General features: G+C 36.9%; 2 protein-coding genes across 13 annotated transcripts in view; one reads left to right on the forward strand and one right to left on the reverse strand.

The window, feature by feature from the left end:
- ATOSA (atos homolog A) overlaps positions 1-25750 on the reverse strand; it is an 87179-nt gene that overhangs the window by 33705 nt on the left and 27724 nt on the right. Inside the window, exon 1 of one of the 12 annotated variants that reach the window (XM_081229519.1) lies at positions 7464-7503. The exons of the other annotated variants lie outside the window; for them this stretch is intronic. The gene's annotated coding sequence lies outside the window, so the exon portion shown is untranslated. Of the gene's footprint in view, positions 1-7463; positions 7504-25750 lie in introns of those variants that run through there. 12 annotated transcript variants of the gene reach the window in all.
- Positions 25095-25379, forward strand: LOC308614469 (translation machinery-associated protein 7-like). The gene has a single exon (XM_081228923.1). It carries the CDS (start codon positions 25161-25163, stop codon positions 25353-25355), a length of 195 nt encoding a protein of 64 aa, XP_081085049.1. The 5' UTR covers positions 25095-25160; the 3' UTR covers positions 25356-25379.

Consider the following 25750-nt stretch of genomic DNA (forward strand, 5'->3'; position numbering starts at 1 on the left):
TAAATGCAATGGCATAGGTTTTTCTCTCATTTTACAGATGAGAAAACTAAATCTGTAAATCATTCGCCCAAGGTCACAAATAGTATCAGTAAGTAGAGAACCATCTGTAGGAGCCCACTTTCCACTACCAATAGCTCTTAATAATTCTCAATTATGAAAGTTCATTCTTATTTTTCACTTCACACAAGAAAGTCTCATTTTTAGGGTAGAGGTTACCCTGCCAACTCGGCATAGATTCTAGAAAGCTCCTCAGATAGACGTATCTTCAAGGATTCCTGGTATTAAAAGAATTTGGACAGCTATTCCTTTCTCTCCTTATGTCTCCCTAGTTTAAAGGTTTCTCAATTTAGATATCATGGAAAAGGTCTGGATCATGCAGTTCCAGAAAGAGCAAGAGGATATCCCACTTAGAAACATTATCCTTATAATGCTTGGCAAAACTGTACAATTACATCTGCTTATAAATAAAATGTTTCAATGTTCTGTTTTGTGCATTCAAAACCACTTAGAGTTAATTAAAACCAAGCTTGGTACCTCTGTCATCAAAGAAAAATAAGCAGCTTCTGTGGGCAAAACTACAGGGGATAAGTTAAAAAGTGGGGCGAGGTGGGGGGAGTCTTGGCTTTTGTATAGAATTCAGGAGTAAAAGAACTCAAAGGAACCTTCAAGAGTATGTATTTTCATTCATCTATAGATGAAGAAATTGGACTTCAGAGAGTAAAGTGACAGCTCAGACACACAGAGCAATATAATGGTAAAGTGAGGGCTTAAATCAAGATCTCCTATGTATATACAATGTTAAAAATCTGAGGATTTATTTCCAAGTCTCAACCAGTGTGCCTACCTAAACTCTACTCCCCAATTAGTCCAATTCCAATTCTGGCTCAGGAAAGAATAATGGATGGAGACTCAGCCTCAGGTATTTGTTGGCTTAGTATCAAGGTCATTCTTACAGCTCATTCTGTATTGGTTATCCAGCCTGTGAATGTTGATTCTGGTCCTTACTGTAAAACATCTTGAGGTTTAATTCCCAATCTCTGTTTTCCTTTGAATTCTAACTTGACTTTCCAGTTTACATGGTTACTATTCTGCAATCTTGACAGAATTTTCTTTGTTTCTCTGCTCATGCAACCACTCGGAACCCTATTTTTCACCACTGAGACTTGAAGTGCTTACTTATCTCAGGACTGTTTCCTCAATATCTATTATATCTGATAGGGATTCCTATATGCCATGGCTACCCAAGCTAAACCTGACACTTTGAAAGCTGCAAAAGAAGAGTTGTGAATGAGTTGGAAAACCAAAGGGGGAAGGGAAACAGGGGTTAAAAACCTTAACTAAGGAGTACACTGTTACAAACTGTGTATTTTCCAATGGAGAAATTGAAAATCTGCCAACTTGTTTCTAGTCCCTGATTTCAGTTAAATTTCAACTCAGGTGGGAAGCAGACACAGAGGGAAATCCTCGCATAAGCTTCATGTGTTCCTACTGCAATTATTACTCTATTCTATGGCCGATTGTCTCTAATTAGATTATAAACTCTAGGCATGCAGGAGCCAGGTCTAACACATCCATCATTCTATTACCAGTGCCTAGGACAGTGCCTGGCATATAGGAGATGCTCAATGAACACATAAGCAAAATGAAAGAGTGGTTAAAGTGTAGTTATTTAACTAATTAATAAGATCTCAGTTGCAGATCAACTTGAGATCTATGTTAAAGTATGACCAACTCTGGAGAATTCAGGTATTATAGGACAAGTGACCTCAGATTATTAGCCCTATAACAAATGGCAGATTGAAGGTGCCAGGACATCAGGAAATGCACAAGAAGTTCTTCTAGCTTTTATTTTACTACGTTTTTTTAAAAACAGAATTTAACTTATTCACACTGACATTTTAATAAAGAGTTGTTAAAACAAACACACACACACACACACACACACACACACCACTAAAATGATTATATTCATGTATGTTCCTGGGCCTCAATCATCAGTATCTCAAGAGAATTTGTTTCCTACATTCCAATTTGACAGCCAGTTCTGCCATCTGATAGTGTATTCTCTAAAATGTTGAAAGCAGGTATTTTTTGAGGGTCAGATCTTACAGATATCTTCACACTAAATCTCACAGAAAGCAAAGGAAAAGCCTTAGCTAATTCTCTAATCACTAATTCTCTATTGTTAACAATTAGTACAACTAGTATAACCAATGGAAATGGACTAAAGGAAGGCAGGCTTAGTGATTTGACAGGTGAGAATTAGGACTTTCAATTATTTTCAATGCTCCAAAATGTTTCTTAAATTTTTCTAAAACTGCTCATGTTTGTAGACATTCTATCAGGCTCAGAACTGGTGTTTTGAAATTTTCATATATATACACAAAAATTTAAATATTGTGAACAAAATCAATACAAAATATTCATTCCATCATTCTTAGATATTTTAAGATTAACGGTATTTTCTAAAGCACTTTGAACTTCTTGAAACAAGGATCTAAATAATGTTAAAAGACAAACAGTTCTAGTTCTAAAACTAAAAAAGAACATAAGAGAATTCTGGAAGCATGGAAGGTGCTCCTTTGATATGAGCTATGACAGGCCTGTGTACTCAGAACTCAGGCTATACTGAGTTCCTATGTTCCCTAAATTACTTACAACCAAGTAATAAGTACTAACCCTTTTCCCACCTTTGCAAATATTGCATAATAAAAAACAGCTATCACCTACCAATTTGAATTTGTTTACCACAACTATTAAATAAATTACAGTAACAAAAATACAATGCTATGTAGTTTTTTAAAACACTATCGTAGACTATAGTAAAACTTTTAAAAAGGCATATATTTTATGTCATTTAAACTGCTCAGATGATTATATTATAGGTTAAAAGCTTGCATAACAAAGAAATATGGCATTTATGATTAGTATTTACATATCTTCCATCAAAATAATTTTTAACTAAAAGTGCTACATAGGCATAACACAAAAGAAACAACTCTTTATAGTAGTAAAACAATTGGTGAGTTCATTTAAAAAAAATTCAATCTAATTTATGCAATACTTACTACTGAATTTTTCACCCAATTGTTAGCAGATAGATATTTTCTAGGCACAGAAGAGTAAATAGAGTTCACCAGAAGCCAGGGAAGGTAAAGCTTGTACTTCACACAATTCTGCAAGGCGACTCTCTTCCCAGAGGACTGTAATTGGCTGCCGTAAGAGACATCTCCTTTTCCTCTACAATCCAAATTCCCAACTACACAAAGCCTCTAATATGTAAGTGCCATCCATATTCCCCTCCTGGCTCCTTACCAATTCAACTACAGTAATTTGTGTGGAGATAAGGAAATTTTTAAAGAAAACAATCAGAAAAGAAGGATAAGTAACTAAGAATTGTGATCAAAATAAAGAGAAAAAAAGGAGGAAAGGGACAGGGAGAAACAAAATAGACAAAGAAGAAAGAACAAACAGGAAAATAAGATGGGGCGGGGCGGGGGGGAATATAAAAGGAAAAACAAAGTATACAGAATAAGAGTAGAGTTAGAGGAAACTGAACAGATGAGGGAGGGAAAAACTTTTCAGGGGAGCCATCACTTTCTGTCCTAATTGTTCCTTAGGCTCTTTTCCTAAACTCCCATCTTTCAAACATTGCAAAGTAGGCCTCCCTGCCTTCTCACACATGTTCTGCTAGCACCTCTAAAAGGAGCCCCAAATTTGTTAGGTAGTTGTATACCCCTTGATTAAAAACATTTTAAAGTAGAAAAGGCCAATTCAATCTGGATCTTAGTTCACAATAGTGTTCAAAAGGTACAGAGCTTCAATTTAGTGAGCATAAAATATTAACTGTAAGCTAGGCAAGTTGCTCTCTTAATTATTTCTCTGGTAACTAAGAGATGATTTATTGTTTGATAACCATATTGCTTATAATAATTTTTCTGTTGGTTTTAGATAAATGATCTTAAAGATTAATTTTTATAAAGGACATAATATGCCAAAATTATAACTGTGAATTTTAAACCTGAAATATTAAAATTTTATGTTCTTCTATAGAACTGTGATGGTTCTAAACTGTGGCCTAACTTCGAGGAAAAAACTGGCTTTATGATCAAGTAGATGTAAATTCAAATACTGAGTGAATCTAGGCAAATTAAAATAATTCTTTGAGAAATTTCTGAGAAAAAAAAGACTCTGCCCTTTGATCTTTGGCATACCCTGCTATGGCAGGAATTATCAAATTAAATTTCAGTTATTATTTAACCTTAAACAGCAAACCTCATGTGGTTGACAAATATTTATTTATTTATTTATTTATTTATTGACAAATATTTAAAAACCCACTATACATTCACTGCTCTTTATGGTCAGAAGACATTCTTAGTAAAGTTTTCATACAAAGGGCCAGAATATAAATTAAGAAATTATTGATTTCAGGCTGTATTTCCTTCATAATGTATTTGATTCAAGGAATGCCATGAAGCATAAAACCTTCCCATCTCCAGAAATGAAATGAGGTTATATACAACATAACTGATGGTCAAAGTGAAAATTAAAATTCATGTAAAGATCTGAAAATAAAATTAACCTTTAATAACTATTTCGTAACTGCAATACGTAAAACATTCACTGCAGAATTTGATTTTACTGTTTTCACAAAGACAGGAGGATCCAGTGAGGACAGTCCTGGGCAAGTTCAGGCATGTCACTTAATTTCTTCATTTATACAATGGTAATGATTAAGTGTCAGGGGAGAAAGGAACTTCTTCTCTTTACCTGGGTTAGGTCTCTGTACACAGGGAGAGCAGGACTTTACCCCAACTCTTATCTTCCACCAAGGAACATACTGGGGAGAAACACATGATTTCTATATTCACCCATTTTATGAATTCTTCCACAAGGCCAGTAGGATGGCTGACATGACTGGTTTGATTTTGGTAGTCACTGTGCTATTTCCAGTCAAAATGGAGTAACAGGGACTTGATTTACCCACACACCTAAGCCACAACAAAATACAAACAACTGTTTCCAGACACTGGACAACAGACAGTGTAAGACAGTGATCTCTGAGAGAAAAATAAACAGGTGAGCTCTAAACTGCCCAATGCCTGGAGAAAGTTTCCAGGCTGAAGGACAGGGAAGGAGAAGGCAGATGGAATCCAGCAGTCTCCCTGAATCAAGCACAAAAGAACTAAGGGAAAGGGAAGTTAGGTGGCTAGAGTCACAGGGCAGAGCACCAGACAAGGGAGAGTAGCACAAAGAAGGTGAGCCCAGCAGAAATAGAGAAGGAGTGAAAGAAAAAAACTCAACCTGGAATTCCTGAAAAACAAACAAACAAACAAAAACCTTAGACCCAGAAAAGCTGAAACAAGTTTATCACCAACAGACCCTCACTACCAAAAATGGTAAAGGAAATCCTTCTGTCAGAAAGAAAATTAAACCATTTGGAAATCTGGATCTACACAAAGAGAACTGGAAATCATAAATATGTAGGTAAATAAAAAGTAATTTATTCTTTGTTTTTAAATCACTTTTAAATAGAACTGACTATTTAAAGGAAATGTTGAAGTATTTGAAGGTAAATACTTCAAAGTATTTGAAGGTAAAATGTGACAAGTTAATTATTGCATACTTTAAAGTAACTACTGAAAAAACAAACCAAACATACCCCCATAAAACTAATTATAATTAATAAGTTAACAAAGGGGATAAAATGAAATTATTAAAAAAAAAAACCAAAACTATCAATCCAAAAGAAGTCAGAAAAAGAAGGATAAAGGAACAAAGACCAGATGGGACAAATAGAAAGCAAATAATAAGATGACAGATTTAATCCCATCCATATCAACAATAACCTAAAATGTGAATGGTCTAATTAAAAAGCAAGGATTGGGCTTCCCTGGTGGCGCAGTGGTTGAGAGTCCGCCTGCCGATGCAGGGGACGCGGGTTCGTGCCCTGGTCCGGGAGGATCCCACATGCCGCGGAGCAGCTGGGCCCATGAGCCATGGCTGCTGAGCCTGTGTGTCCGGAGCCTGTGCTCCACAGCAGGAGAGGCCACAGCAGTGAGAGGCCCGCGTACCGCAAAAAAAAAAAAAAAAAAAAAAAAAAAAAGCAAGGATTATCAGATTGGTTAAAAAAGCAAGACACAACTGCATACTACCTATAAGAAATCCATTTTGAATATAAAGACACAAATAAGCTAAAAGCGAGTGCTAACACTAGCCAAAAGAGCTGGAGTGGCTACAGTAATCAGATGAAACAGATTCCAGAGCAAATGAACTTGCAAGTGATAATGGTGGCCATTTCATAATGATAATGAGGTCAATCCATCAAGAAAGCATAACAGCCCTAAACGTTTACATACCTAAGAAAATAGCTTCAACAAGTATAAAGTAAAAATGATAGAACTGTAAGAAACAGACACATCCACAAATATATTTGAGATTTCAACACCCGCTTTTTCAATAATCAATAGAACAAGAAACAGAAAATCAGTAAGAACATAAAAATCTTGAACAGTACCATCAACTTGACCTAATTGGCATTTACATAACACTCCACTCAACAAAAGAAGAATACACATCTTTACTCGGTACACATACAACATTTACCAAGACAGACCATATTCTGGGCCACAAAACAAGTCTCAATAAATTTAAATAGTTTTAAATCATCCAAAGTGTATTCTCCAACCATAATGGAACTAAATTAGTACTCAGTAAGAGAAAGATAGCTGGAAAATCTCTAAATATTTTGGACGTAAATAACTGGTGTGATTTCAATAGTCATTGGACCACCTCTTTACTCTGAAATGAGGTTTCCAAGTTTATGGACTGAATTGTGTCCCGCCACACCTCCCCCCACCTCCGAACTCATATGTTGAAGCCCTAACCTACAATGTGACTGTATTAAGAGACACGGCTTTTAGAAGGCAATTAACGTTAAATTAGGTCATCAGGGTGGGGCCGTAAACCAATAGGATTGGTGGCCTTACAGGAAATGGAAAAGAGAAATCTCTCTACCTCTCTTCCTTCCCCTCCCCCCTCCCCCCTTTCCAAGCACATGCACCAAGGAAAGACCATAAGGGCTTCCCTGGTGGCGCAGTGGTTAAGAATCTGCCTGCCAATGCAGGGGACACGGGTTCAAGCCCTGGTCCGGGAAGATCCCATATGCCGTGGAGCAACTAAGCCTGCACTGCACAACTACTGAGCCTGCGCTCTAGAGCCCAAGAGCCACAACTACTGAAGCCTGTGTTCCTAAAGCCTATGCTCTTCAACAAGAGAAGCCACCGCAATGAGAAGCCCGCGCACCACAACGAAGAGTAGCCCCCACTCTCTGCAACTAGAGAAAACCTGCATGCAACAACAAAGACCCAAAATTAATTAATTAATTTTAAAAAAAGGGAAGACCATATGACCACACATCAAGAAGGCATCCATCTACAAGCCAGGAAGAGAACACTTACCAGAAACCAAATCAGCTGGCACCTTGATCTTAATACTTCCCAGCCTCGTTAACTGTGTGAAAATGAAATTCTGTTGATTAAGCCACTCAGTCTATGGTATTTTGTTATGGCAGCCCAATCTGACTAATACATCAAGGATAAAAGCCAGGAATCTGCCTCTATATTTCCTGTTCTTTGCTGAAACTCAGAGGGTGTAGTCCTGCACCTTGCTCCAGATTTCTAGATAAGGCATGCTGGAGCCAGTGCCTAGAGCCTACATGTTCTCAATTAATAAAAGAGGGAGTAAAAATACCAGGCATAAATGGGTTTCCAGAATCCTTGCACTTGGAGAACCATAGGGTGCATGCCTCGTTTAATAAAGTGATACTCTATTTCTCATTCTATTGATACCATCAATCATGTGTGTATATACTTGCAGTTGGAAAGGAGAAATGGTAATTAGTACTATGAATCCCTAACAATTATAACTATCCAACCATCTTACATAATTGTTGTGATGAGCAGAAGTGAGGTATGCCAAACACTGATTCATTAAATTAATCTTACTCAAAGGAAAAAAAACCCTTCTGTTCGAGGGCATGGCTACTTAATGAAGTCAAGGTGGGGGTAAGGGGAGAAAACTGAGAAAACAGTGAGTAATAAGGGGAAAAGAAAAACAAAAGTAATGATAAATACATGTAGAATTCACTAAGTCCAACATCATATTCTACTCCCCCCTACTACCTTTACATCTCCAAACCCAAATCTGCTCTTTCTCTTGAGTTCCCTATATAGTCTAACATTATCGATGCTTAACTGCCCAAGCCAAAAACTTGGCAATGGAGTCCTATAAACGGCACCTCCTAAACAGCTCTAGCCACTTTTCTTCCTCACTCTATGGCTCCTACCTATACTACCAATGGCCATATGGGGACTTCCCTGGTGGTCCAGTAGTTAAGACTCTGCGTTTCCACTGCAAGGAGCATGGGTTAGAACCCTGGTCAGGGAACTAAGATCCTGCATGCTGCATGGCATGGCCAAAAAAATTAATAAATAAAAAATAAATAAAATACATACTTAAAAAAATGGCCATATGTTACACACTAGTGTGTATAAAATAGATAACCAACAAGGACCTACTGTACAGCACAGGGAACTATACCCAATATTATGTAATAACCTATAAGAGAAAAGAATCTGAAAAAGAATATACATATATATATATATGTATAACTGAATCACTGTGCTGTACACCTGAAACTTATATGACATTGTAAACTAGACTTCAATAAAAAAAATTTTTTAAATCATCATATGTTGAAAAATACCTCCTGTAAAATGCTATAAAAAATATATATATGTATTTCACCAAGAGTGAACCCTAATGTAAACTATAGACTTTTGGTGATGATGTGTCAATACAGGTTCATCGATTGTAACAAATGTACCACTGTGTCATGGGGTATTGATAGTGGGGGAAGTTGTGCATGTGTGGGGAACAGGGTGTATATGGCACTCTGTACTTTGTGCTCAGTCTTGCTGTGAACCTAAAACTTCTCTCTAGGGACTTCCCTGTTGGTCCAGTGGGTAAGACTCTGAGCTCCCAATTCAGGGGGCCGGGGTTCGATCCCTGGTCTGGGAACTAGATCCCACATGCATGCCCCAACTAAGAAGTCTGCACGCCACAACTAAGAAGTCCGCATGCCGCCACTAAGAAGTCCATATGCTGCAACTAAAAAAGATCCCGCATACCGCAACTAAGACCCAGTGCAGCCTAAATAAATAAATAAATATTTTTAAAAATAAAATAAAACTTTTCTCTAAAAAAAGTTTATTAATTAAAAAATATTTCCCTTCTATAAAATGCCATAAAAATATTCTTGGTGGTTTTTTTTTACTTTCTGCAGATTTAAAAAATAAAAATCAATACTGAAAATAATCTATTCACTTATCCCAAAATTGTACTTAAGAAGTTTCCCTCAGGAAGCATGAATTATGAAGACAAAAACAAAAATTATAGTAGAAAGCAACAAAAGAAGCACAAAAGAAAATTATCAAAGCTCAGATGAGTTATCACTGTCCCAGGATCAAAAAAAAAAAAAAGATGTTCTGTACAAACTTAAATTAACATAGTTTATGTTTTATATTAGAGTATTTTAATGCCTGATAAGTATGAATATACTTAAAAGTCTTCAGGGTCTGAAAAAAATGTGTAAGTTACTGAAAGAAGGGAGAAACACTACTTCTGCAACATTATTTGCTATTTAACTTGTATTACAGGTAAAAAATTAAGTGACTGAGGGAAGCACAGTTCTTATTATAACTGATATTCTCAAAGTCTACTGACAATAATATTGTTTCTCATATAACCTCTGGTGCTGAGCTTCTTGGACAAAATTCCGCTGGACTAGACTATTGAATACCTATGTTAAATTCTGTATTTCGAAAATATGCCAGAGTAAGAGTCCTTAATGAGCAGTACAGTGCAGTATATTGTATAATGATGGCTTTAAGCATTCTATAAATACAGCAGTCTTGGAAATATCAATTTAATGCCAGTCAGATTTGTTTATAAAAGAACCCACCTACAGGAAATAACTTAAATAAGTTTCACTTACAAACTGAAGACTGCTTGGACACCTTTCTCTGGTCTGTGGTTGTGGATCCATCATGCAACTATAACACTAGTATTTACAATGCTATAATAACAGCTGACACTTCCTAAGCTCTTACTATGTGCCAGATACTGTGATGATTATTTTATCTTATTTAATCTTCACAACGATACTGAGAATACATCACAATATTTTACCTCCAAAAATAGCCAGAGTATATATGGAATGGTCATTCATATATAACCACTATTGTTAATTCATCAAATCTAAGATGTCATTAATTTTAAGATACATACTATTTTACCTTTCATTAAGAAAGAAAAATCTGCCAATTTAACTACAGTGTGCATCAAAGTGTAAGAAACAAATTTCTTTCTGATTTCAAAGATTTAAAATATAGAAAATGTGCATGCTAAAATCAACCAAATATGGTAACCCTAAAATTATAAGTTTAATCAGAATCTGATTTAAATGCAGTATTTCTTAATAGACCTGAAAACAAAGTGAGCTAACTAACTGAATGCTTTTCAGCCTCTTTTGAGAAGAAATACAACCTTGGAGAATGAAATCATTTCGCCAACAAACTTCTTAACTGAATGGGAAAAAAAGAGAGGGAGCAACAGCTACAGGTGTTCATATGAACTGCATTCATACTTTATGCTTATATATTTTTAGTCACACTATGTACATTATTCAAAGTAAAAACACCTTCATCAAAGTGTGTGTTTAACAGTGACTGGTTAATCTATATTGTAATAAAAGGGTGAAATAAGACTGGATATTTATAGTTTCATGGTTAAGATCATGATTAACAGACAATCTGAATCCTGGTTCTGCTGCTAATAATGATGTAGCCCAAAGGAGCTTATTTAGTCTCTCTAAACTTTACTTTCCTGAAAAATGGAGGTAATACCTATTTCATAGCATCAATGATTTCAGGAGGTAACAGTATGTTGTGTTGGACAACATGGCATACAGTAAGCAGTTTTATATAATACATAGTCTTACTGTTCCTTAATAAGCCAAAGTATCTGGATAGAAATTTTCAATAGTTCTAGAATCTTGTGGTTTGGACTCCCAGCTGCACATTGAACAAACTGGAGAGTTTTAAAAACAAAGTATAAGACAAAACAAAAAAACAGAAACAAAACCCAGGGACACATCCAAGACTGGATATTATATTCTTATAAAAGCTCCCTTTGTAATTCTAATGCAAAAAGGATTGAGAACCACTGCTCTAATTGGAAGCTTGAGGCTAAGCAAGGGGAGAAAATGAGGATATTAGGCAAGGTGGTACATGGAAAAAATAGTGGTGACATTCGAAAAGCAAGAGACCCGCTTTAACATATATACACTGGAGTTACATTTTCAGTTATAGCTGTGAATTTGCAAATATCCATTTATAATATGTAACTGAGGTAGAAGTGGTTCTCAGACTGGGGTCTGTGGACATTCTGGGGATCTAACAGCTTTCTCCAAATTTAACACGTGATTTATTTTCAATGAAAATCTCAAAAAATGAGCAGAAACCTAGCCTGGAACATCGTGAACAATGATAATCAAGGATTGCCTTATAATTTCAGGGCTATATTCATATGTACTATTACGATTTACATTTACAGTTTTGCTGGTGTTTAAATAACATGACTTTAACAGCTCTAGGCTAGTGAGAGAGGTGGACTTAACACAGATGACGTTTTTGTATTGTGTGCAAAATGGTGGCCTTGGGTACCAACAAAAGTTGACAATGAGTCAAATGGGACAAGCAAATATCAAGCCATAGTATGGTAGGCACGTTCATCTCAGAAGGACTTGGCCCATAATACCAATCATGATAGTCACATTTTGACCAGTAACTTTGTAACACATCATAATGATTTAAAGTTTACTGGTTCTACAGTTTTATTTGCACTTAGTTTTTAAATTTTAAAAACTTTTTTAATATTTTAATTTTACTGGAGTATAGTTGATTTACAATGTTGTGTTAGTTTCAGGTGTACAGCAAAGTGATTCAGTTATACAGACACATATATTCATTGTTTTTTAGATTCTTTTCTCATGTAGGTTATCACAGAATATTGGATAGAGTTCCCTGTGCTATACAGTAGGTCCTTGTTGGTTATCTATCTTATATATAGTAGTGTGCATGTGTTCATCCCAAGCTCCTGATTTATCCCTCTCCCCCATGTTTCCCCTCTGGTAACCATAAGTTGTTTTCAATATCTATAAGTTGGCTTCTGTTTTGTAAATAAGTTCATTTGTATCTTTTTTTAAATTAAATTCCATATATGAGTGATATTGTATGATATTTGTCTTTCTCTGACTTACTACACTTAGTATGATAATCTCTATGTTGTTGCAAATGGCATTATTTCATTCTTCTTTATGGCTAAGAAATATTCCATTATATATATGTACCACACCTTTTTTATCCATTCCTCTGTTGATGGACGTTTAGGTTGCTTCCATGTCTTGGCTATTGTAAAAAGTGCTGCAATGAACATTGGGGTGCATGTATCCTTTTGTATTATGGTTTTCTCCGGGTATATGCCCAGGAGTGGGATTGCTGGATCACATGGTAGCTATTTTAAGTTTTTTAAGGAACCTCCATACTGTTCTCCATAGTGGTTGTACCAATCTACATTCCCACCAACAGTGTAGGGAGGTTCCCTTTTCTCCACATCCTCTCCAGCATTTATTGTTTGTAGACTTTTTGATGATGGCCTGCATTTAGTTTTTTAAAATCATTTTGGTTTTATAGTTGTATGAGGTCTATAAGAAAATTACACTGAGTTCATTTTTCTACAATGTAATTAAAAAATAACTTATGTCAGCTGGTTCAAAAAATTTTTTTCCCTTAAATAGTTGTGGGGAGTCCTGGAAGAAAGACTGAATGGATTCAAATCTCAGTTCCATTATGTAAGGAGGAGGCTTTCAATTTTTCATAAAATCTTTAAGATCTCTTTCTCTCTCTCAGGTATTATTCTGAAGTTGGCAAAAAGTCATACTTGGCACACCTGTCAGAATGGCTATTATCAAAAAGACAACAAATAACAAGTGTTGCTGAGGATATGGAGAAAAGGGGACCCTTGTGCACTGCTGGTGGGAATGCAAATTGGTGCAGCCACTATGGAAAACAGTATGGAGATTCCGCAAAAAGCTAAAAATAGAACTACCATATGATCCAACAATTCCACTCCTGGGTATTTATCCAAAGAAAACAAACACACTAATTGGAAAAGATATATGCACCCCTATGTTCACTGCAGCATTATTTACAATAGACAAGATATGGAAGCAACCCAAGTGCCCAGATGAATGGATAAAGAAGATATGGTTTATATATACAGTGCAATATTACCCACAAAAAAGAATGAAATTTTGCCATTGCAACAACATGGATGGACCTAGAGGGTATCATGCTAAATGAAATAAATCAGACAAAGACAAATACTGTATGATTTCAGTTACATATGGAATCTAAAAAACAAAACAAATGAGCGAACATAACAAAACAGAGTCATAGATATAGAGAACAAATTGCCAGAGTGGAAGGGGGTGGGGGGAGAAAAGAAATAGGTCATGGGTATGAAATGTACAGTGTGGGGAATACAGCCAGTAACTATGTAATATCTTTGGTATGGTGACATATCATAACTAGACTTATCATGGTGATTATTTTGAAATGTATAAATACCAAATCACTATGTTGGTGCAACAGGAACTAATATAGTGTTGGATGTCAACTGTACTTCAAAAACAAAAAACTAAAGCACTCATAGAAAAAGAGATCATTGTGGCTACCAGAGGCAAGCAGTGGGTGAAGGGGGAGTTGTAAGAAGGTGGTCAAAACGTATAAACTTCCAGTTATAAGATAAATAAATACTAGGGATGTAATGTACAACATGATAAATAAAATGAACACTGCTGTATGTTACATGTGAAAGTTGTTAAGACAGTAAATCCTAAGAGTTCTCATCACACAAAAAAAGGTTTTTTTCCCTGTTCTTTAATTTTGAGATGATGGATGTTCACTAAAGTTATTGTGATAATCATTTCATGATGCAGGTAAGTCAAATTATTATGCTGTACACCTTAAACTTATACAGTGCTGTGTGTCAATTATATATAGAGAGTATGATCCTATTTTTGTTTAAAAAGGGTTTTAAGACATCTAATATTATATATACTTATATGAGGACAGGGGAAAGAGTAAAGATACATGCACAAAACTAGATACTATAGATACTGTTTATCCCTGGGAAAGTAGGCATAGGAAGAGGTAAGGAGTTTTCCCTATTTGTTTATACACTTTTTGTTTGTTTGAATTTTGTTTCAAACACCATGTACTATTACTGTAATTTTTTAATCAAATTTTTCAAAACTGCGGGAGGGGGCAGTGAGAATCAAATAAAGATACATGCCTTTAAAGGCTTTTAAAATCACAGATAAGAAATACCTACCATAAAAACTAGAGCATTACCAACTTTTTACTTTGCTAGATATTTTTTAAAAGACTACTGAAATAGGGAACTCCTAAAATGACTAATTATATATAAAACTTTAAGACATCTATCTTATATAAACTTTCCAAGACAGAACAATATTATTTAATAACAGTTCACATATATATACAGTGATTAAGGGGAAAATATTGAGTATCTACCATACACCAGTGTTTCTCAAATTTTAATTTTTCTAAGTATTATGGTAGACAGAGTAATGACCCCCCAAAAAATGTCCATGTCCCAATCTCTGGAACCTGTGTATATGTAACTTTACATTGAAAAGGAACTTTGAGGATGTGATTAAGTTAATCTTCAGATGGTGGGGGAGGGGTCCCTGGATTATCCTGGTATGCCCAACATAATCACAAATCCTTATAAAAAAGAGGCAGGAGGTAGAGGTGAAAGATGATGCTACATTGCTACCTCTGAAGACTGGTGAAGGGGCCATGAGCCAAGGAAAATAGGAGGCCTCTAGAAAGCTATAAAAGTCAAAGAGACAGACTTTCCCCTAATGCCTCCAGAAGGAGGAAGACAGCCCTCTGGACCCATTGTAAACTTCTGACTCCAGAACTGTGAGACCATGAATGTATGTTGTTTTAAGCCATAAAGTTGTGGCAATTTCTTACAGCAGAAATAGGATCCTAATACAAGTATCATCTTAGAAGCTTGCAGAAAATGTATATTCCCAGGTCCTACTCCCAGAGATTCTGACTCAGGAGGTCTGCATGTTTAATAAGAAAGCTCTATGCCTCTGATGCAGGTGATCTCTGAATCATACTTTGAGAAATAGCACTTAAGATCATACAGCAAAATAAATACCTCACAGGTAAAAAGAATCACATCTAAATTTTAACGGGCAAAACTAGCAGAATATTCAATATGTATTTATTTGACCTGTGGAATAATGAGACCTTTCTCAGCTTGAAAAGAGAAAAATACACACAAAGGAAAATATTGGCAGATTATAATGTTTTAAATCTAAATTATATATATTTCTTTTTATATTTCTTAAAGGTAAAAAGTAGAAGGGGACTTCCCTGGTGGTGCAGTGGTTAAGAATCCACCTGCCAATGCAGGGGACACGGGTTTGAGCCCTGGTCTGGGAAGATCCCACATGCCACGGAGGAACTAAGCCCACGAGTCACAACTACTGAGCCTGTGTGCCACAACTACTGAAGCCCATGCGCCTAGAGCACGTGCTCTGCAACAAGAGAAGCCACAGCAGTGAGAAGCCTGTGCACCGCAACGAAGAGTAGCCCCCACTCAACGCAACCACAGAAAGCCCGTGCACAGCAACGAAGACCCAATGCAGCCAAAAATTAATATATAAAATAATTTATTAAAAAAAGGGAAAATATTTCTATACTATATGGTTGACAAAGTGTTCCTATTTATCTTATATTATTCTATATGCTATTTTAATTAAACTTACTATTTCAAAAGTTGAAAAGAGAAAGAATTCACATAAGGTGAAATAAAAAGAGTAAACACAGAGAGGAATGTTTACTCTCTCTAGAGAGGATGTTTAATCAAAGAAATACCAATTAAAACCATGTTGAAAATCCATGTTTCATCTACTATAATAGTAAAGTTAAAAAAAATTTTTTTAATTATCTATGAAAAATGGTTTGAGTGATGTTATGTCAACATGATGGAATATCCAACAGCCATTAAAATAATTATATTATTTAGAAAAATGCACTCAAAATCCATTAAGTTAAACAGCAATACATACAATTTTATATTTAAGACTTTTTTCAATAATGTATAAACTGATATAAAGATGATCTGAAACAATGACAATATAAAAAACTAAAATAAGTTTGCTAAAGTTTGCTAAGATAAGCTCTCTAAAGCTTCTGAAGATTTTTAAATACTTTACTTCTTAAAAGCAAAATTAGAAAGAAAAACAGTACTGTCTATCTATCTTTCTACTTTCATCATCAATTTCATAAAAGAAATAAGAAAAATTTAACAGTCATGATCCAGAAAAAGGAGTCTCTCTTGAGAAAGGCTGCCATCTTTGCCATGGACAAATGAAAAGCTTATGTTAGACTAGCACAGGTCTGAGGACCAGTCTTTGGGAACCACTGCTACTACCCTGAAAACTATTGGACTTCAGGCCCTGTGTGAATAGTAACCAAGAGCCCAACTACAGTTCTCTGGGGGTTCTTCCTCTTTCTCTCTCTACTGCTCCCACTTCAATCAGCCTGAGAAGCTTATCTATCATTTGAAGGAGCAATAATAGGGAGGGTAGAGACCATGTTCCACAAAAGTGGAAAACTGCCAATTCTAAAAAAAAGGGGGCAATGGACCAGAAGTCAATGAGAAAGATAGCTTGCCAAAAAGAAAATGAGATGATGTAATAGCACCAAGAAAGAATACCCACTGGTTCCTTCAGTGATCCAACCAGTTGAAGCAGGGAGACAATGCCACCCTTTTAACCATTTGTTTGTTCAAGTGGATTCATTCATTAACCTCTGTGCAAATGTGGGGAGATCAATTATTTTGAATGGAAGTTGCAGTATAGTTGTAAATGGCTATTGTAAAGATATCACCTTGCTATATAAGGTTGGTAAGAAAAGAAACAATACTTTTTTCTCTCTAATTTTTTTTCCTCAAAGGCAGTTTCATATTGCTCTATTTCCCCTTTAAAATGGGTAACTCTGCCAAAGACAGTATCCTTTGATAAAGATAATGATCAAGCAGGGAATGCTAATGTAATGCTTTTAATTAACGTTTTATTGGATAACTCTGTGGTCATTATCGTCAACTTCAATCAGCCAAGTACAGGATATTTCCTAGAACCAGATTAAACTGGTTTTAGTTCAGCCAGTATACACACAATTAGAAGTATCGTCAGTCGAGCATAGCTGTTATCATCAAGCAATTATTTATTGTTATATTATTTCAAAATCATCTGTTTAGAAGATAAACTTGCCAATATGCTTTAATTCCATATTTAACTTAGATCTTTTACCTAAATTTTGATAGCTAAATAAATCTTAACACTAACATTTATACTTGTAACGGATCTTGAATTTGACAGATCTCTCAATAAAACAGAAAACAAATGAAAAAAATTTTATAGTAACTTGCAGAAAGTATGAAAATGCTATACTAGAAGCCAGAAGATCTGGATTCTAATTTCAGCTTTGTCATGAACTGGTTCCAAGACTTTGGGAAAGGTCAATTAAACACATACTCACTTGTAAAATGAAGGAATGTGAAGCTAGATGGCCCCTTCCAATTTAAATAATATCTGATTCTACATGTGCCAATTTTTGGAGTTATAAAATACTATCATCCCATTTACTGTCAGTACCACTTTGTCCACAGGCACAGACTGATCCTGGTACATCTAGCCTACCACAAACTAAAAATAATCATGGGGGTGCTGGTCAGAGTACAAAACTTGTCCCAACTACAGCTGTTTTTGCTTTCTGTGACTCGAAATCTTAGAATTATCTATGCCTCCTCCCTTTCTCCCGCCTCCAATAAGTCTGACTGCTTCTATTAACAATCTCCCATATCTGATCCCTCACCATTCCCAGTTTGGCCAGAGCGTTGGTTGCATAAAGAGAAGCAATGAGAGATGAGGTAAAAAAAGGACGCTATCTAACTTTTTTAAACCTCTTCTGTCATTACTGCCCTTTATGCATCCAATGGTCTGGCTCACCTGATCTTATTCTCTTCCAGAGTCACCTCAAGATATCCCACCCCTCCGTATTCCACTGAATCACTATAATTTCTTGTTTCCAGCACTCCCCTCCTGGCAAGCCTCACAGCTCCACCTCAGTTGTTTTAATCGTTCTCTCCAACTATTCCAGTATTCTTAAAGCCACACCATGGAAAAACTTTGTGGTAAGGAGATGATTCATCCTTTGTGCTCCAACTCTCCTAATACTCTTACTGCTTTTCCATTCTTGATACCCCACTAATTTACCAATGAGTTCCAAAAATTATAGCTAGTGACTCAAAAATCACTTCAACTAACTGTCTTTTTTTTAGCGGTATGCGGGCCTCGCATTGTTGTGGCCTCTCCCGTTGCGGAGCACAGGCTCCGGATGCACTGGCTCAGCGGCCATGGCTCATGAGGGCCTAGCCGCTTCGCGGAATGTGGGATCTTCCCAGATCGGGGCACGAACCTGTGTCCCCTGCATTGGCAGGTGGACTCTCAACCACTGTGCCACCAGGGAAGCCCTCAACTAACTTTTTAAAAACTGCATTTTAAAGGTTCAAATCTCACCATTTATACAAGCCTTCTAAAATATTCTTTGGAAGAGTTTTGAAATTTTCTTCATAAAGAATTTGCTATTAAGTTCATTCAAAATTAGATTTGTTTGTTACACTTGTGCATGGGTTTTCAAAATTACATTTTCTAGCAATCTCTACTCTTATGAAGTTAAAAATTTAACTTTACCACTTGATCAAAGTTCTACAGATTAAAAGAACAGGGTATGATATGACCCGGCAATCCTACTACTGGGCATATACCCTGAGAAAACCATAATTCAAAAAGAGTCATGTACCACAATGTTCATTGCAGCTCTATTTACAATAGCCAGGACATGGAAGCAACCTAAGTGTCCATCGACAGGTAAATGGATAAAGAAGATGTGGCACATATATACAATGGAATATTACTCAGCCATAAAAAGAAACGAAATTGAGTTATTTGTAGTGAGGTGGATGGACCTAGAGTCTGTCATACAGAGTGAAGTAAGTCAGAAAGAGGAAAACAAGTACTGTACGCTAACTCATATAGATGGAATCTAAAAAAACAAAATGGTTCTGAAGAACGTAGGGGCAGGACAGGAATAAAGATGCAGACGTAGAGAATGGACCTGAGGACATGGGGAGGGGGAAGGGTAAACTGGGATGAAGTGAGAGAGTGGCATAGACTTATAAATTCTACCAAATGTAAAATAGATAGCTAGTGGGAAGCAGCCGAATAGCACAGGGAGATCAGCTCGGTGCTTTGTGACCACCTAGAGGGGTGGGATAGGAAGGGTGGGAGGGAGATGCAAGAGGGAGGAGATATGGGGATATATGTATATGTATGGCTGATTCACTTTGTTATAAAGCAGAAACTAACACACTACTGAAAAGCAATTATACTCCAATAAAGATGTTTTAAAAAAAAAAAGAACAGGGTATGAAATAATGCAATGAGCTCTAGTTCAGCTTAAATACACAATTCTTCCCTAGGTCTTATCTCAGCTCATCTGGTCCTATTATACCCTCCCATGATGTTTTATTGTTTTTAGGAGAAGAGCTCAGTGTACCTTATGCTTTTCCTTCCTAAAACTTAGCACAGATAAAAATAAATCACTATTTGCCTCTCTTCTCTAACCCACTAAGCTACATGAGAACAAGGACCAACTCCCTTACAGTTATCCAGCACAGCACTTAGCATGAAGAAGCTCTCAAACACTTGTTGAAATACTGAATGGTTAATGTTCCATCATATGTTGTTTTCTGCCTATTTCAGCTTATTTCTGGTTAAAGTGATAAAGGCTCGCTGTTACCCTTTCCAGATAATTATCATTTTATTCTTCTCTTGGATTTGACATTTTGCACTGAAATAGTTTTTGTGAGGGTTTTTTTTAATGCCCTTATCTATATAATTTTCTTAAACGGGACAGGAAATAATTGTTTTTAAAATAAAGAAATTGGGCTTCCCTGGTGGCGCAGTGGTTGAGAGTCCGCCTGCCGATGCAGGGGACACGGGTTCGTGCCCTGGTCGGGGAAGATCCCACATGCCGCGGAGCGGCTGGGCCCGTGAGCCATGGCTGCTGAGCCTGCGCGTCCAGAGCCTGTGCTCCGCAACGGGAGAGGCCACAGCAGTGAGAGGCCCACGTACCGCAAAAAAATAAATAAATAAATAAAATAAAATAAAGAAATTGCATTAGGTAATCACCACATCTCTAGCCCAGGACAAAAACATTTACATTTTAAAAAATAAAAAAGAGAGGGGCTTCCCTGGTGGCACAGTGGTTGGGAGTCTGCCTGCCGATGCGGGGGACGCAGGTTCGTGCCCCGGTCGGGGAAGATCCCACGTGCCGCAGAGCGGCTGGGCCCGTGAGCCATGGCCGCTGAGCCTGCGTGTCCAGAGCCTGTGCTCCGTGACGGGAGAGGCCACTGCAGTGATGAGCCTGCGTACCACAAAAAATAATAATAATAATAAAATAAAATAAATAAAAAAGAGAGAGTACTTTCTGAGTTCTAATTTCCATGTTGATTATTGGAATTTCTAGGCCTCAACAGTCTTTTAAGGGATAACAGAGAATTCATCATACCAACCTATTGATTGCTTATGTGATGAGTTGGGGGCAACTTAAACTCTAGAAAGAAAACTGTATTTTAAGTAATTTAAAGACTGGCTATAAGGTAAGAATGGAAAAAAGAAGTATCTACATGTCAAAAAATTCAAGTGAAATCCAGCTTTTCTCCAGAAGGCAATGGGAGAATGCCTTCAAGTAGAGGACAGTCTTATGGAGCACATTCAGATAAGTCTAATTCAGGGGGATGCCTGATAGATAATAAAGGTGTTACTAGAATGCTTAGGTGGGAACTCAGTCTTAGATATCAGAAAAAGCTCCCAGAAGGCTTGATATTTAAAATGAAAGAATTAGGGAATTCCTTGGTGTTCCAGTGGTTAGGGCTCGGCGCTTCTACTGCAGAGGGCACAGGTTCAATCCCTGGTCGGGGAACTAAGATCCCGCATGCTGTGTGGCACGGCCAAAAAATAAAAAAAGGAAGAAAGCATTAGACCCAGTCAGTGTTACTGAGGTGTTCTTTTGTTTTGCCTCCTTAAGTTCAGGCTGCCAGAACTGTGCTTTTAGCCACATATCATAGATGCATGGGCACAAACTTAGAGCTACACAGATTTTATTCATTTCCTTTTTACTTGCACTGACCCTATTTTTTAATTTCTCTGTGCTCTGTGTAAACCATTAAGCCTAATTCACCACTGTTTCAGGACCTGAAAATCCTCAAGTAGAAAATATTGTCCTTTTCACTTTCGTAGGAATATTCCTGATTATATGGGTGTTATCACTCCATACCACATGCAGAAAGAACCATGGGACAAAAGCTGAGAAAATGCTGCCACAAAAGGTAACAAAGTCCTGGGCTTCACTGGTGGTGCAGTGGTTAGGAATCTGCCTGCCAAGGCAGGGGGTCATGGGTTCGAGCCCTGACCCAGGAAGATCCCACATGCCACGGAGCAACTAAGCTCGTGTACCACAACTACTGAGCCTGTGTGCCACAACTATGAAGCCCGTGTGCCTCGAGCCCATGCTACACAACTACAGAAGCCACCGCAATGAGAAGCCTGAACACTGCAACAAAGAGTAGCCCCTGAACACTGCAACAAAGAGTAGCCCCTGCTCGCTGCAACCAGAGAAAAGCCCACACGCAGCAACGAAGACCCAACGCAGCCAAAAATAAAATAAATAAAATAAAATAAATAAATTTATTAAAAAAAAAGGAAACAAAGTCCTGTCTCTCAAAACCACAAGTTCTAGATTTAGCTATACACTCAAAAGATAACCCTGTGCTAAAAAAGCAACAATCCACTATTCTAGTTCTGTTTTGTTTTGTTCCAGCTTTACTAATCCCAGATAACTGGCACATAACTTTCCAAAATTACTCTCAAGCTTAACCTAATTTAGTCTTTCTTACATTTTTATCTCGTGGGAATATGGTTACAACATAGGCTGGTCCCCAAAAATACATTCTGTCCTTTCAACCTCCTTCCCTCTACCACATGCATGACTCCTACTTCTAAGTACTCTTAACATTCATATTTTCCACTGACTGTGTGTTGGTATGTGTGAACCCTAAAACTCCAGCACAAATAAAAAGTGGACAGAGAGTTGTTTTTAATTAAGAGTTGAAAACTTGCGCATACACACTAAGATCAGTTCTGCTCAGTTCTCTTGAACAAAGATGGAATTAGCATCCGTTGCAGTGGACCTGTCATCTCTAGTGCAGAGCAATTTCTGAAAGAGCATCCAGGTGAAAGACTAAGGCCATAGGAGGTGTCTTCTAGGTCTCCTCTTATCTCAGTCTATAACTCGGAGATGATATATCTAGGTGCTGGGGACCTAGATATTACATTCCAGGCCTGGTCCTTTTGTACTAGGTTCTTTACCAGAAGCCCATCCAGAATATAGGACTCAGCGCAGGAATATGGGGTACTCCCTAGGACAAATCCATTTGCAAGAGTATTAATGTACGGAGTACATGTTAGAACATTTTCCCTCTCCTCAGAAGTTACAAAACAACATCCCATGTTCACTACTTAACACTTTGCTTGTGTACATATCCTGAAGTTCTCATCCAGTTTGTTTTAAACCTCAGTTCTCTAAAATTAATTCTTTTATTCTCTGACTAAAGGCAAATTATGTTTAACAAGATTTCTTAACTTAAGAGAATTTATGAACCTCTGGATATTTTCCACAATATTATGTATGTATATACACAGATGCATTTTTTTTCCTAGCAAGAGGGTTTATATTTTTCAGCAGATTCTCAAAAGGGTTAGTACCCTAAATGAGAAACAATGACATAGAGCAATCTTTTTTTTCTTTTTCTGTGTGGATATTTTTCAGAAAAAAAATGATTTAAGGTAAACAAATACACCAAAGCAATGCAATCAGGTAAAATCAGGATACTTATTTCTAAAAAAGTTCTCCTACCCTTTTTGTTAGATGTGAAATAGTCTCTGGACCCAATGCAGAAGCCACTTGGGCAGTACCACTGAATGCATTGACAGTGAAAAAATGGAGTACACTTGCAAGAGACTGTCTTTTCTTTACATTTGCTTGTTCTCTAATCCTCAGTAAGCTAAACTTTATCTTCAGCAAATTGGAAGACTAAATATGTTTATGTGGGCTCCCCTGGTGGCGCAGTGGTTAAGAATCCTCCTGCTAATGCAGGGGACATGGATTTGAGCCCTGGTCCGGGAAGATCCCACATGCCACGGAGCAACTAAGAGCCTGTGTTGCGCACCTAGAGCCGTTTCTCCGCAACAAGAGAAGCCACCGCAATGAGAAGCTCGCGCACCGCAACAAAGAGTAGCCCCCGCTCGCTGCAACTAGAGAAAGCCCGCGCGCAGCAACAAAGACCCAACAGAGCCAAAAATAAATAAATAAAATAAATAAATTTATTAAAAAACAATATTTTATGTAAGAATCACAAAATCTTAGCACTTGATGAAAATATGAAAACCAGGATGGGAACCCAGATAACCCTCTCTCCCAAAATAACTTAAAATTATCACCACCCAAAGCAATGAAAATACTGGGCTCAGTTGAAAAGAATCTGAAATTTTGTGTACTTATTAAAATGACAAAAGAGCATTTTCTGAAAATTTTGGCTTAGAAGTTCGAGTTTTCAAATTTTAGCCCTACACCACCAGATTTTTATTCTGTAAATTCTTATATTTCAAACCAGTTACATTCATCATGTATGTGACAATATTTAATTTATGGCTTCGAGACAGCTGGCTTGTCCCTTGTCATTAAATAGTGGTAAATACAAGGTCACCCTTAGCCCAATCCTAGTTGAGGAATTCAAAAGAAAAGTCAGAAATGAGTTACTTCCCAGTAAACAAATCCCCGGTGGATTTACCTACTCTAGTCAGTCAGCCCAGCACTTGAGGGCACTTGTATGCACACACAGGTGTGCACACACACACACCAAAAATAACACTACATCAAACAAATTTTTTTCTGCCTTCTCTTCTTCATTTATCTTCCCATTTACTCATTATTTCCTTGCCATTATTGACTATTATCTTTCTTCAGAGGTTTAGTCTCATACTTCCCTATCAGCCTTGCCCTTTCTTCTGCCCAAATCCCCAAACTTCCACGACTTTCTGGGTCATAAAGTAAATTGAGACATCTGCATAAAAGTATATCTGCATATGTGACATTTAGAGGAAAAATATAAAAAACTATACTTAAAATTCTCAGAATTTAAAAATGTAAAATAATTTTAAAGAAAAGAGAATGGTTAATATTTAGCAAAAAATATTATGTAAATAACAGGGATTGTAAATAACTGGTGGAGTTCCCCTTTCATACTCTGGATGACAAGAAGCCTACAGCAAAATCTGAGGCCCAACTATGTATGACCCTTAGGGCCCAGCTATTTTTTCTACCCTATTTTGACTACTTCCTGTAATTTATAATTTTAATGTCCCTGTGCTTATCATAAACCTTATAATTCAAATCCTTTGATGTTCAGAAGTCTTTAAATGAGTAAAATAGAGACCAGTGAAGAGCAAGGCAACATTTCCAGTTTCTCAAGTAACAGTCATCACACTACCACTTATGACTCAGCCTGATCACAAAGGATTATATAATCAGATTCAAGGAATACAGTAAACAACTATGTTTTTAAAACTTGGGTCTTTGATTTTAGATACAACGGCATCTGAAGATTTAAAAAAAAAAGATTTACTATGCTCTTGCAAAAGCAACATAGTTTATGCAATAGCACTGTTGCTACATGAAAATGCTTGATAAAATGTTGTTAAGAGGCATCTGGTGGCAGGGTCTGGAGAAGGGGCGGCAGGCGCCATGTCGGGCCACAAAAGTGGCAAGAAGAAGCCCCTGAAGCAGCCCAAGATGCAAGCCAAGGAGATGGATGAGGAAGATAAGGCATTCAAGCAGAAACAGAAGGAGGAGCAAAAGAAACTCGAGGAGCTAAAAGCAAAGGCCGCGGGGAAAGGCCCCCCGGCCACAGGTGGAATTAAGAAATCTGGTAAAAAGTAAGCTGTTTCTAGACTCCATGTATTGTGTCCAGGCAAGTTAATGAACAACACACACACACATACACATGTGCACATAGCAGCAGCAACAACAATCTATGGGGTGGGGGGCAGGGGTAAGAAATGAGAATCTAGATTTGCTACCATATATTATCAAATATGTCTACTTATCAAAAAAAAAAAGTAAGCTGTTCCTTGTGCCTGAGGCAATGATGATCCTTAATTCCATTCCTGTTTAAACATCTGGATTAAACATCTGGATTCTCTGCCATAACATCTGTTGCCACCTATAGCTAGAATGTTGTCTTGAAACCTATTGTACATTTAAGAATAAACTTTTGTAAAAAAAAAAAAAATCATTAAAAAAGAAACTGTTGTTAAGACAAAACTTCCCTGCCT

This window comes from Mesoplodon bidens (assembly GCF_964165515.1).
Source record: "Mesoplodon bidens genome assembly, chromosome: 3".
Classification (NCBI taxonomy): Eukaryota; Metazoa; Chordata; class Mammalia; order Artiodactyla; family Ziphiidae; genus Mesoplodon; species Mesoplodon bidens.